Genomic DNA, 14916 nt, shown 5'->3' with positions numbered 1-14916 from the left:
ATGAGTCAAAGTTGTTCTGTGAAGAGGCGGGCTGGAGGCGGGGAAGCAAATGAGGCAACCAAGTGAATTACTACTTCTTTATTTCTGATGTGCCTCAAAAAGGGGAACAGCCATTGGTCACAGGCCTTGAACAGAAGACATTCTGACATGTACTGCAATCATTATACAACTCAAATATATAACAGGTAAATGTATATACACAGCGTGATCAAAATTACCGTCAGACTTTAATATCTACGAGATGATAGCAATAAAATGGGAATTTATTTTAAACATTTTAGCATGAAGAATACAAAGTTCAGTGTATGGACAGCGAAGCCCCCTACTTCAGTGAGAGAAACAGAGCAGTAGATAATGAAAATAGAGCTCTAAAAAAAAAACACAAATTCATGTTCAATGAGGAACGGATCAATCAACTTCACAAGTGAAGAAACTGCCATAATTTAACAAAGAGCTGAGATCTAAATCAGAGCATCATTTGGTGCAGGTATAAGATCGACAAACACATGATGCATTGTGGTCCATAGTGATGTTCAGCAGGTTGGGGGTCCATTCCATTTCCAGTCCAGTCAATTCACAAAGCAAAACCTAATTCCATTCCAAATGTTCCTCATTGAAGAGAACTGGAATTTCAGTGTACTTCCTGAATTGACTGGATTTGAACCCCAACGTTCAGTAACAAATACATGTAGCATGCTGTATGGGATATGTCAAAGCCAGCTGTTGATCAAGACAGGATCGGGGTCAATGTGAATTGAAGTCAGTGAATTGAGGAAGAGAATTGCATTTCAAATTCTAATGTAAAAACTTGGAATAAATAACTTCTACTTTTCAGTTTGAGAAATCCTTGAAAATAGATTTTAAAAAATAAAATTATTGTATTGGAATTTCAGTTGACTTCCTGAATTGATGACTTCCAATTCAACTTGACCACAACCCTAGATCAAGTGTATCACGTGTTGCTGTATTAGGTAGTGTTGGCGTCCCTCTTCCTAATCTGGCAGTACAGCGTCATGGTGAAGGCCATTCCAAAGATCTGAAACACAAAAAAAGGTACGTCACAACCCATTAACTACCAGGCTATAGCCCGGTTCCCACTTCAGTTTGTGGTGTCTAGCCTGGTTCCAGATCCATTTGTACAGTCTTGCCAGCAGGTTGTTAATTGGCAATGACAAACAGCCATCGGCGTTGCCAAGAAGGTGCCAACAGATCTGGGACCAGGATACATTAAGTATTGAACAGTGACAGAGTGAATTGCACATATCCTTCTTAATGCCAATGACAACAGCCATAAAGAGTTAGTGAAGATGAAACAGACCAGTACTGAACACTGACTAGAACAATACAAATGTATTCCATTTCTATGACCAGTACAGTGCATAACATAATGTATTAATAGAGGCTTTGTTATAGAGATTGGACTTTCTTACCACCAAGACTGCGGTACTAAAAGCAGCGTGCTTCTCCATGAAGGAAGTCATAAACTTTCCACAAGGCTGCAGAGGACAAAGCAAACAGTCAACACTAGTGAACACCAGGTCAAGGTAATTGTACAAAGACGCTACTTTGCGGTTCACGGTTGCATCATCCTGGAACCCTCTATTGTTTCATGTGGCTGTAGATCAGTTCCCTGTACAGGTTCTGTTTATAGGACATTGATGTAGAGTAGTGGAATGTAGTGTGATGGTAGTGGTACTGTAATGTAGTGGTAGTGTACTGGTACTGTAATGTAAGAGACAATATCTCTCTCATCATCACTCAATACCTAGGTTTACCTCCACTGTATTCACATCCTACCATACCTTTGTCTGTACATTATACCTTGAAGCTATTTTATCGCCCCCAGAAACCTCCTTTCACTCTCTGTTCCGGACGTTCTAGACGACCAATTCTCATAGCTTTTAGCCGTACCCTTATCCTACTCCTCCTCTGTTCCTCTGGTGATGTAGAGGTGAATCCAGGCCCTGCAGTACCTAGCTCCACTCCTAATCCCCAGGCGCTCTCTTTTGATGACTTCTGTAACCGTAATAGCCTTGGTTTCATGCATGTTAACATTAGAAGCCTCCTCCCTAAGTTTGTTTTATTCACTGCTTTAGCACACTCTGCCAACCCGGATGTTCTAGCCGTGTCTGAATCCTGGCTTAGGAAGACCACCAAATATTCTGAAATCTCGATTCCTAACTACAACATTTTCAGACAAGATAGAACGGCCAAAGGGGGCGGTGTTGCAATCTACTGCAAAGATAGCCTGCAGAGTTCTGTCCTACTATCCAGGTCTGTACCCAAGCAATTTGAACTTCTACTTTTAAAAATCCACCTCTCTAAAAACAAGTCTCTCACCGTTACCTCCTGCTATAGACCACCCTCTGCCCCCAGCTGTGCTCTGGACACCATATGTGAACTGATTGCCCCCCATCTGTCTTCAGAGCTCGTGCTGCTAGGCGACCTAAACTGGAACATGCTTAACACCCTGGCCATCCTACAATCTAAGCTTGATGCCCTCAATCTCACACAAATTATCAATTAACCTACCAGGTACCACCCCAAAGCCGTAAACACGGGCACCCTCATAGATATCCTCCTAACCAACTTCCCCTCTAAATACACCTCTGCTGTTTTCAACCAAGATCTCAGGGATCACTGCCTCATTGCCTGCATCCGTAATGGGTCAGCGGTCAAACAACCTCCACTCATCACTGTCAAACGCTCCCTGAAACACTTCAGCGAGCAGGCTTTTCTAATCAACCTGGCCGGAGTATCCTGGAAGGATATTGCTCTCATCCCGTCAGTAGAGGATGCCTGGTTATTTTTTTAAGAATACCTTCCTCATCATCTTAAATAAGCATGCCCCATTCAAGAAATTTAGAACCAGGAACAGATATAGCCCTAGGTTCTCTCCAGACCTGACTGCCCTAAACCAACACAAAATCATCCTATGGCATTCTGCATTAGCATCGAACAGTCCCCATGATATGCAACTTTTCAGGGAAGCTAGAAACCAATATACACAGGCAGTTAGAAAAGCCAAGGCTAGATTTTTCAAGCAGAAATTTGCTTCATGCAACACAAACTCAAAAAAGTTATGGGACACTGTAAAGTCCATGGAGAATAAGAACACCTCCTCCCAGCTGCCCACTGTACTGAGGACAGGAAACACTGTCACCACCGATAAATCCACTATAATTGAGAATTTCAATAAGCATTTTTCTACAGCTGGCCATGCTTTCCACCTGGCTACCCCTACCCCGGTCAACAGCACTGCACCCCCCACAGCAACTCGCCCAAGCCTTCCCCATTTCTCCTTCTCCCAAATCCAGTCAGCTGATGTTCTGAAAGAGCTGCAAAATCTGGACCCCTACAAATCAGCCGGGCTAGACAATCTGGACCCTTTCTTTCTAAAATGATCTGCCGAAATTGTTGCAACCCCTATTACTAGCCTGTTCAACCTCTCATGTCGTCTGAGATTCCCAAAGATTGGAAAGCAGCTGCGGTCATCCCCCTCTTCAAAGGGGGGGGACACTCTTGACCCAAACTGCTACAGACCTATATCTTTCCTACCCTGCCTTTCTAAGGTCTTCGAAAGCCAAGTCAACAAACAGATTACCGGCCATTTCGAATCCCACCGCACCTTCTCCGCTGTGCAATCTGGTTTCAGAGCTGGTAATGGGTGCACCTCAGCCACGCTCAAGGTCCTAAACGATATCCTAACCGCCATCGATAAGAAACAATACTGTGCAGCCGTATTCATTGACCTGGCCAAGGCTTTCGACTCTGTCAAGCACCACCTCCTCATCTGCAGACTCGATAGCCTTGGTTTCTCAAATGACTGCCTCGCCTGATTCACCAACTACTCTGATAGAGTTCAGTGTGTCAAATCGGAGGGCCTGTTGTCCGGGCCTCTGGCAGTCTCTATGAGGGTGCCAAAGGGTTCCATTCTTGGACCGACTCTCTTCTGTGTATACATCAATGATGTCGCTCTTGCTGCTGGTGAGTCTCTGATCCACCTCTACGCAGACGACACCATTCTGTATACTTCTGTCCCTTCTTTGGACACTGTGTTAAACTAACCTCCAGACGAGCTTCAATGCCATACAACTCTCCTTCCGTGGCCTCCAATTGCTCTTAAACGCTAGTAAAACTAAATGCATGCTCTTCAACCGATCGCTGCCTGCACCTGCCCGCCCGTCCAACATCACTACTCTGGACGGTTCTGACTTAGAATATGTGGACAACTACAAATACCTAGGTGTCTAGTTAGACTGTAAACTCTCCTTGCAGACTCACATCAAACATCTCCAATCCAAAGTTAAATCTAGAATTGGCTTCCTATGTCGCAACAAAGCATCCTTCACTCATGCTGCCAAACATACCCTCGTAAAACTGACCATCCTACCGATCCTCGACTTTGGCAATATCATTTACAAAATAGCCTTGGCTGGCCCTCGCTTCATACTCTCATTGGAGTACTCTCATCATACTCGCTTCATACTCTCATTGGCTGGCCCTCGCTCCCTACTCAATAAATTGGATGCAGTCTATCACAGTGCCATCCGTTTTGTCACCAAAGCCCCATATACTACCCACCACTGCGACCTGTACGCTCTCATTGGCTGGCCCTCGCTTCATACTCGTCGCCAAACCCACTGGCTCCAGGTCATCTACAAGACCCTGCTAGGTAAAGTCCCCCCTTATCTCAGCTCGCTGGTCACCATAGCAGCACCCACCTGTAGCACGCGCTCCAGCAGGTATATCTCTGGTCACCCCCAAAACAAATTCTTCCTTTGGCCGCCTCTCCTTTCAGTTCTCTGCTGCCAATGACTGGAACGAACTACCAAAATTTCTGAAACTGGAAACACTTATCTCCCTCACTAGCTTTAAGCACCAGCTGTCAGAGCAGCTCACAGATTACTGCACCTGTACATAGCCCATCTATAATTTAGCCCAAACAACTACCTCTTCCCCTACTGTATTTATTTATTTATTTAGCTCCTTTGCACCCCATTATTTCTATCTCTATTTTGCACATTCATCCACTGCAAATCTACCATTCCAGTGTTTTACTTGCTATATTGTATATACTTCGCCACCATGGCCTTTCTTTTGCCTTTACCTCCCTTATCTCACCTCATTTGCTCACATTGTATATAGACTTATTTTTCTACTGTATTATTGACTGTATGTTTGTTTATTCAATGTGTAACTCTGTGTTGTTGTATGTGTCGAACTGCTTTGCTTTATTTGGCCAGGTCGCAATTGTAAATGAGAACTGGTTCTCAACTTGCCTACCTGGTTTAATACAGGTGAAATTTAAAAAATGTAAATAAAATGTAGTTGGTAGTGGTAATGTAAAGTAATGGTAATATAGCGATAATGTAGTGTAGCGGTAGTGGTAACGTAAAGTAGTGGTAATATAGCGATAATGCAGTGTAGCGGTAGTGGTAATGTAAAGTAGTGGTAATATAGCGATAATGCAGTGTAGCGGTAGTGGTAATGTAAAGTAGTGGTAATATAGAGATAATGCAGTGTAGCGGTAGTGGTAATGTAAAGTAGTGGTAATATAGAGATAATGCAGTGTAGTGGTAATGTAAATCAGTGGTAATATAGCGATAATGCAGTGTAGCGGTAGTGGCAGTGTAGTGTACGTTCATTGATTTGTTTCCTTTATACCATGTAAAGCCATCTTCCTTGAAAACCATTTTCTAAATAGTATTTAATTAATAATAAGTGATTCTCTGCTTACCGTTGAGTACACTTTGCGTCCGTCTGCACTTTGGCACACCTGAGTGGAGTCAATGCAGTCACAAGAGCAGGGGACAGTGGAGCCCCAGTCAGAGGGTCCGTTGATCAGTCCACAGCACTTTGCCTGAAAAACAAAGGAGTTAGCCTTTCCATCTGTCCACAAAATGATCCAATAACATTCGTAGCCGATTGAATTAGAACAATTAATCTGGACCCAACTAAACAAACCAATAATTATTCACAAATTCAAGACAGGACCATCAATACTGCGTCCCAAATTGCACCCTATTCCCTTTGTAGTGCACTACTTTGGACCAAAGCCCTATGGATCCTGCTCAAAAGTAGGTCACTATACGGAATTGGTGCCGTTTGTAGCGCATCCTATGTCCAGGTGATTCATCTCGGGACCTCCCATAGAGATGGATAGAAGACTCTAGTGACCTAAAGCATGGGTAGCGCAATTGAGTACTCCATTTAGAATTGGGGGGGACGGGGACTTTCAACTTCATTGGCTGATCCCTCTGATGGCCCTGTTGGAGTCATGTCCAAACAGGTCATCAGCCAATTCATTTTACTTGTGAGGAAGAAAGTGTACTACTTCAAAACAGAGAGTACCTCAACGGCGTTGCCTGTGTGTTCAGACACCATAATTTGACTTCTATAAAGAAGATCAATCATTCTCTATGGTACCTCCACTTGCAGTTTCTTCAGGTACGTCTGAACTTCAAGATTCTGGTCCCTCAGTGGTAGCAGCTTCCTCAGTGTCTTGTCCACCCCCACCTGAGACAGAAAGAGGCAATTTACAATTTACTGAAACTAATTGTATTGAAATTGTATTGATTTCTTCCCTAATAATAATGTAAAATTAACATCTGTACAGAAAGACTCATGTGAAGGCCAAATTACAGAGGAGGAACTTCTTGATGCAATTTAAGCCTTTAAGGCTGGGAAAGCTCCAGGGCTGGATGGCATACCAGTGGAAGTATACACAACTTTTTTTGATATACTCAGAGGATCGTTATTAGCATGTTTTAACCACTCCTATATAAATGGTAGATTATCAGACACACAACAAGGTCTGATATAATTATTACTGAAACATGACCCAAGTGGTATAGATAAAGATTCAATCCATTTAAAATATTGGAGACCTCTTACACTTCAGTGTTGTGATGCAAAAATCCTAGCAAAATGCTTGGCACGTAGAATTAGAAAAGTAATTGTCAGATACTCATCATAATCAGACAGGTTTTTTTACATGGACGATACATTGGAGATAATATAAGACAAGTACTGGAAACAATAGAATACTATGAAATATCGGGGACACCAGGCCTGGTTTTGATAGCTGATTTTGAAAAGGCATTTGATAAAGTACAACTGGAGTTTATATATAAATGCCTAGAATATTTCCATTTTGGGGAATCTCTTATAAAATGGGTTTGTCACGCCCTGACCTTAGAGAGCCTTTTTATGTCTCTATTTGGTTTGGTCAGGGTGTGATTTGGGGTGGGCATTCTATGTTCTGATTTCTATGTTTTTGTATTTCTATGTGTTGGCCGGGTATGGTTCTCAATCAGGGACAGCTGTCATTCGTTGTCTCTGATTGGGAATCATACTTAGGCAGCCTTTTCCTCTTTTGTCATTGTGGGAAGTTGACTTTGTTAGTGGCATTATAGCCCAAGTTAACTTCTTGTCAATATAGGGGGTGCTGTTTCAACTTTGTAAAATATCGTTCCCAAATTAAACTGCCTCGTACTCAATTCTTGCTCGTACAATATGCATATTATTATTACTATTGGATAGAAAACACTCTCTAGTTTTTAAAACCGTTTGAATTATTTCTCTGAGTGAAACAGAACTCATTTGGCAGCGAAATTCCTGACAGGAACTGCAAAATCTGAAAACGGAGACTCTGTTCTAGGATCAGTTTAATACTCTGTATGTATCCTATGGGTCGACATGAACTGCATACGCCTTCCCCTGGATGTCAGTAACCAATCATAATTGGAATGGAGTTTCTAGGCAGATCTGAGGCCATATAAATGGGCTTGGCACGAGGGGTGCAACCTTTTCATTGTTCGCCATGACGCAAGACAGACCTCAAGATGGCATTTTGAAAAGCTCACGTTATCGCCGTTAGATATATCCTGCTCTGATTTTATTCGATATACAGTGGGGAGAACAAGTATTTGATACACTGCCGATTTTGCAGGTTTTCCTACTTACAAAGCATGTAGAGGTCTGTAATTTTTATCACAGGTACACTTCAACTGTGAGAGACGGAATCTAAAACAAAAATCCAGAAAATCACATTGTATGATTTTTAAGTAATTAATTTGCATTTTATTGCATGACATAAGTATTTGATCACCTACCAACCAGTAAGATTTCCGGCTCTCACAGACCTGTTAGTTTTTCTTTAAGACGCCCTCCTGTTCTCCACTCATTACCTGTATTAACTGCACCTGTTTGAACTCGATACCTATATAAAAGACACCTGTCCACACACTCAATCAAACAGACTCCAACCTCTCCACAATGGCCAAGACCAGAGAGCTGTGTAAGGACATCAGGGATAAAATTGTAGACCTGCACAAGGCTAGGATGGACTACAGGACAATAGGCAAGCAGCTTGGTGAGAAGGCAACAACTGTTGGCGCAATTATTAGAAAATGGAAGAAGTTCAAGATGACGGTCAATCACCCTTGGTCTGGGGCTCCATGCAAGATCTCACCTCGTGGGGCATCAATGATCATGAGGAAGGTGAGGGATCAGCCCAGAACTACACGGCAGGACCTGGTCAATGACCTGAAGAGAGCTGGGACCACAGTCTCAAAGAAAACCATTAGTAACACACTACGCCGTCATGGATTAAAATCCTGCAGCGCACGCAAGGTCCCCCTGCTCAAGCCAGCGCATGTCCAGGTCCTTCTGAGGTTTGCCAATGACCATCTGGATGATCCAGAGGAGGAATGGGAGAAGGTCATGTGGTCTGATGAGACAAAAATATAGCTTTTTGGTCTAAACTCCACTCGCCGTGTTTGGAGGAAGAAGAAGGATGAGTACAACCCCAAGAACACCATCTCAACCGTGAAGCATGGAGGTGGAAACATCATTCTTTGGGGATGCTTTTCTGCAAAGGGGACAGGGCGACTGCACCGTATTGAGGGGAGGATGGATGGGGCCATTTATCGCGAGATCTTGGCCAACAACCTCCTTCCCTCAGTAAGAGCATTGAAGATGGGTCGTGCCTGGGTCTTCCAGCATGACAACGACCCGAAACACACAGCCAGGGCAACTAAGGAGTGGCTCCGTAAGAAGCATCTCAAGGTCCTGGAGTGGCCTAGCCAGTCTCCAGACCTGAACCCAATATAAAATCTTTGGAGGGAGCTGAAAGTCCGTATTGCCCAGCGACAGCCCCCAAACCTGAAGGATCTGGAGAAGGTCTGTATGGAGGAGTGGGCCAAAATCCCTGCTGCAGTGTGTGCAAACCTGGTCAAGAACTACAGGAAATGTATGATCTCTGTAATTGCAAACAAAGGTTTCTGTACCAAATATTAAGTTCTGCTTTTCTGATGTATCAAATACTTATTTCATGCAATAAAATGCAAATTAATTACTTAAAAATCATACAATGTGATTTTCTGGATATTTGTTTTAGATTCTGTCTCTCACAGTTGAAGTGTACCTATGATAAAAATTACAGACCTCTACATGCTTTGTAAGTAGGAAAACCTGCAAAATCGGCAGTGTATCAAATACTTGTTCTCCCCACTGTAGGTGTTAGAAACATCATAACGTAGTTATTTTAAACCGAGTTATATCAGTTTATATGAGTATATTGCGATTTTCGGAATTTCTTTTGTCTTGCGGTTTGAAAAGTTGGGCATGTCTGGGCCACATAGCTAATGTTTGCTGCTAGTTCCAAAGTTGAAGAGGACATTCTACAGCCGAGCAACGATTATTATGGACAAAGGACAACTTGCCCAAGATTCTGATGGAAGCTCATCAAAAAGTAAGAGCTATTTATGATGTTAATTTGTATTTCTGTGGAAAAATGTAAAATTATTAGTCCGCCATTAATTTCGGTGCGGTCTCGCTGTAACGCACGCTGTATGTCGTAGTAACGTTAATTTAAAAAATATAACACAGCGGTTGCATTAAGAACTAATGTATCTCTCATTTGCTGTCCAACCTGTATTTTTTAGTCAAGTTTACGAATAGCTATTGACTAGATTAGGTGCCTCTCCAAGATGGCGCTGGACAGATGCTTGAAGTTTGGCTACTAATCACATTGTATAACCACGATTTGTGCCGCTACATATGCAAATTTTCGAACATACCCTATATGCATTGTGTAATATGATGTTACAGGACTGTCATCTGATGAAGTATATGAAGGTTAGTCAAAAATTATATATCTTTTGCTGGTTTGTTACGATCGCTAACCTTTGCTGCTGGTAAATGGCGTGTGTTTCTGGCTATTGTGGTAAGCTAATATAATGCTATATTGTGTTTTCGCTGTAAACACTTAAAAAATCTGAAATATTGGCTGGATTCACAAGATGTTGGTCTTTCGTTTGCTGTACGCTGTGTATTTTTCAGAAATGTTTTATGATGAGTATTTAGGTATTTGACGTTGATCTCTATAATTATTCTGGCTGCTTCGGCGCTATTTCAGATTGCAGCTGCAATGTAGAACTGTGATTTATACCTGAAATATGCAAATTATTCTAACAAAACATATGCTATACAATAAATATGTTATCAGACTGTAATCTGATGAAGTTGTTTCATGGTTAGTGACTATTTATATCTTTATTTGGTCGAAATAGTGATAGCTACCTATGCAGGGAAAAAATGGTGGGGAAAAAAAGTTGTGTCTTTTGCTATGGTGGTTAGCTAATAGAAATACATATTGTGTCTTCCCTGTAAAACATTTTAAAAATCAGAAATGATGGCTGGATTCACAAGATCTGTATCTTTCATTTGGTGTCTTGGACTTGTGATTTCATGAACATTTTATTATATGATATCCCTGTAGCTTTAGGCTAGGCTATGCTAGTCAGCTTTTTTGATGGGGGGGATCCCGGATCCGGGTTTGTGACTCGTCAGAGGTTTTAAGCTTCACGGCCGTTTCTGTGTTTATTGTTTTGTTGGCGACACCATTATAATAAAAGTATGTCCGCTCACCACGCTGCACCTTGGTCTTCCTTGAACAACGGTCGTGACAGGGTTAAAGTTATGTATAGTAACCTTAGGTGTAAAATAGTAAATAATGGCTACATCTCAGAAAGTTTTAAACTATCTAGAGGAGTAAAACAAGGTTGTCCACTATTGGCATATCTATTTATTATTGCTATCAAATGTTAGCTGTTAAAATTAGATCAAACAATAATATTACGGGATTAGAAATCCGTGGCTTAAAAACAAAGGTGTCATTGTACCCTGATGATTCATGTTTTCTTTTAAAACCACAATTAGAATCTCTCCCCGGCCTCATAGAAGATCTAGATACAATTACCAATTAAATGGCAGTCTAGCTCTTCCTCCTCCGACGAGGAGAGGCGAGAAGGATCGGAGGACCAATGTGCAGCGTGGTAAGTTTCCATGATTTAATATACAGGAAAACAAGACACTATACAAAATAACAAACAAACTAACTGTCACAGTCCCGTGTGGCACAAACACTGAGACAGGAAACAACCACCCACAAATCCCCAACACAAAACAAGCCACCTATATATGATTCTCAATCAGGGACAACGATTGACAGCTGCCTCTGATTGAGAACCATATTTGGCCGAACACAGAAACAGACAAACTAGACACACAACATAGAATGCCCACCCAGCTCACGTCCTGACCAACACTAAAACAAGCAAAACACATAAGAACTATGGTCAGGACGTGACACTGACGGAGATGTGGACATACTCGGTATACATTTTTATAGAAAGTTCGAAAAATAGATAAGATCTTGCTACCATGGAAAGGAAAATACCTCTCTATTTGCGGAAAAATAACCCTGATTAACTGTCATATCACAGTTTACCTATTTGCTTATGGTTTTGCCTACACCTAGTGACCTGCTTTTTAAATTATATGAACAAAAAATATTCCATTTTATTTGGAATGGCAGCCAGACAAAATTAAAAGGGCCTATTTTTAATATGAATTTGGAAGGCAGAAATGATTAAATATTAAAGACCTCTCACTAAAGAAGTTGGTTCAACGTCTTTTCCACGTTGGTTCAACGTCTTTTCATTAACATGTGGAAACATCGCTGATTCAACTAGTCAGGGTTTCCTCCTCACCTTCTTCTCTCTGACAGCTACCAGGGTTTCCTCCTCACCTTCTTCTCTCTGACAACTCCCAGGGTTTCCTCCTCACCTTCTTCTCTCCTACAGCTCCCAGGGTTTCCTCCTTACCTTCTTCTCTCCGACAACTCCCAGGGTTTCCTCCTCACCTTCTTCTCTCCGACAGCTCCCAGGGTTTCCTCCTCACCTTCTTCTCTCCTACAGCTCCCAGGGTTTCCTACTCACCTTCTTCTCTCCGACAGCTCCCAGGGTTTCCTCCTCACCTTCTTCTCTCCGACAGCTCCCAGGGTTTCCTCCTCACCTTCTTCTCTCCGACAACTCCCAGGGTTTCCTCCTCACCTTCTTCTCTCCTACAGCTCCCAGGGTTTCCTCCTCACCTTCTCTCCTACAGCTCCCAGGGTTTCCTCCTCACCTTCTTCTCTCTTACAGCTCCCAGGGTTTCCTCCTCACCTTCTTCTCTCCTACAGCTCCCAGGGTTTCCTCCTCACCTTCTCTCCTACAGCTCCCAGGGTTTCCTCCTCACCTTCTTCTCTCCGACAGCTCCCAGGGTTTCCTCCTCATCTTCTTCTCTCTGACAGCTCCCAGGGTTTCCTCCTCACCTTCTTCTCTCTGACAGCTCCCAGGGTTTCCTCCTCACCTTCTCTCCGACAGCTCCCAGGGTTTCCTCCTCATCTTCTTCTCTCTGACAGCTCCCAGGGTTTCCTCCTCACCTTCTTCTCTCTGACAGCTCCCAGGGTTTCCTCCTCACCTTCTCTCCTACAGCTCCCAGGGTTTCCTCCTCACCTTCTTCTCTCTGACAGCTCCCAGGGTTTCCTCCTCACCTTCTCTCCGACAGCTCCCAGGGTTTCCTCCTCACCTTCTTCTCTCCTACAACTCCCAGGGTTTCCTCCTTACCTTCTTCTCTCCGACAACTCCCAGGGTTTCCTCCTCACCTTCTTCTCTCCGACAACTCCCAGGGTTTCCTCCTCACCTTCTTCTCTCCGACAACTCCCAGGGTTTCCTCCTCACCTTCTTCTCTCCGACAGCTCCCAGGGTTTCCTCCTTACCTTCTTCTCTCCGACAACTCCCAGGGTTTCCTCCTCACCTTCTCTCCGACAGCTCCCAGGGTTTCCTCCTCACCTTCTTCTCTCTGACAGCTCCCAGGGTTTCCTCCTCACCTTCTTCTCTCTGACAGCTCCCAGGGTTTCCTCCTCACCTTCTCTCCGACAGCTCCCAGGGTTTCCTCCTCACCTTCTTCTCTCCGACAGCTCCCAGGGTTTCCTCCTTACCTCTTTCTCTACGACAACTCCCAGGATTTCCTCCTCACCTTCTTCTCTCCGACAACTCCCAGGATTTCCTCCTTACCTCTTTCTCTACGACAACTCCCAGGATTTCCTCCTTACCTCTTTCTCTACGACAACTCCCAGGATTTCCTCCTTACCTTTTTCTCTACGACAACTCCCAGGATTCCGGAAATCAACAGGAGGATGAAGATGTGGAGCAGCCCGATGAAGAACTGAAACAAAACAAACGCTCACATGATATGCCCACCACATGTTATTTGTCCAGTTAGTCCCATTGAGGCCAGGGAACAGTTACCTGGATTTAACATATCAGATTAAATTGTTAGAATTTAATTTTTCAAAACTGAAATTATAGTCTGATCCTTCATATAAGGATTTTTGATTCAAATGTAGTGATGAGGCTATTTTTGATACCGAAATAATATTTACACATTTTGTGTTACAGCCTGAATTCAACATTTATTAAATAGATCCAGACCCATTTATGCACAATACGGCATAATGGCAAAGTAAAAAATGTTAAAACATTTGCACATTTATTGAAAATGAAATACAGAAATCACATTTGAAAAAGTATCCACCCTTGAATACTTTTTGAAGGCACAATAAGGGATTTGCAGGCTCCATTTTAAATTTGACTTATTTTCATGAATGTAGTTTACTCATCTCTGTATCCCTGTAATAGTGAAATAGTACCCCAAGCTGTCCACTAGATGGCGAGGTGTGGGCCAGTTCAAAGCACTGAACATCTGGATTCTGTGATCTTGATATTTTGGCATCTGGATCAGAACGATCCTATCCAATTATTTTCTGGAGGGAAAAAATGGCTGAAAAACAGCCAGATGGATCTGTATCCTGGATAGCAGAAAAGACGATTACAGATTCTGGATTATTCTGATCAAGTTTTAAAATGGTGAAAAACGCCATAGAAGTCTATTCCCATAGGTGACCTGGGAAACCATTATACTCACCAAAAGCCTTACCATCTTATACTTGTAACTGTCACTCTTGCAAAAGACATACCATCTCTGACATGTATAAAAAAGTTAAATAAATTATTGTCTGTAGGTACAGTGCCTTTACTTTTTCCACATGGTTACATCTACATACAACACCCCATTATGGCAAAAAGAAACCAGGTTTAGAATTTTTTGCTCATTTATAAAAAAAAAAATCTCATCTTATTTACATAAGTATTCAGACCCTTCGCTATGAGACTCGAAATTGAGCTCAGGTGCATCCTGTTCCATTGATCATCCTTGAGATGTTTCTATGACTTGATTGGAGTCCACCTGTGGTAAACAAAATTGATTGGACATGATTTGGAAAGGAACACACCTGTCTATATAAGGTCCCACGGTTGACAGTGCATGTCAGAGCAAAAACCAAGCCATGAGGTTTAAGGACCTTCCAGATTATTTTTTTTTTTTTTTACCTTTATTTAACTAGGCAAGTCAGTTAAGAACAGATTCTTATTTTCAATGACAGCGGGTTAACTGCCTGTTCAGGGGTAGAACGACAGATTTGTACCTTGTCAGCTTGGGGATTTGAACTTGCAACCTTTCGGTTAC

At 42.5% G+C, this 14916-nt stretch overlaps 2 protein-coding genes across 3 annotated transcripts in view; both read right to left on the bottom strand.

Moving 5' to 3' along the window:
- LOC139533597 (tetraspanin-8-like) overlaps positions 1-14916 on the bottom strand; it is a 196818-nt gene that overhangs the window by 24631 nt on the left and 157271 nt on the right. The window lies entirely within an intron of this gene.
- The window catches only part of LOC139533596 (tetraspanin-8-like), a 37963-nt gene continuing 23110 nt past the window's right edge, over positions 64-14916 (bottom strand). The window contains exons 4-8 of the mRNA XM_071331746.1: positions 13483-13557; positions 6430-6519; positions 5741-5863; positions 1431-1496; positions 64-1036 (exon numbers count right to left, since the gene is read on the bottom strand). Of these exons, the coding sequence (XP_071187847.1) occupies positions 968-1036; positions 1431-1496; positions 5741-5863; positions 6430-6519; positions 13483-13557 (423 nt within the window). The 3' untranslated portion in view covers positions 64-967. The remainder of the gene's footprint in view (positions 1037-1430; positions 1497-5740; positions 5864-6429; positions 6520-13482; positions 13558-14916) is intronic.

This window comes from Salvelinus alpinus, chromosome 11, assembly GCF_045679555.1.
Source record: "Salvelinus alpinus chromosome 11, SLU_Salpinus.1, whole genome shotgun sequence".
NCBI classification, from domain to species: Eukaryota; Metazoa; Chordata; class Actinopteri; order Salmoniformes; family Salmonidae; genus Salvelinus; species Salvelinus alpinus.
This window is presented reverse-complemented; position numbering and strand designations above follow the sequence as displayed.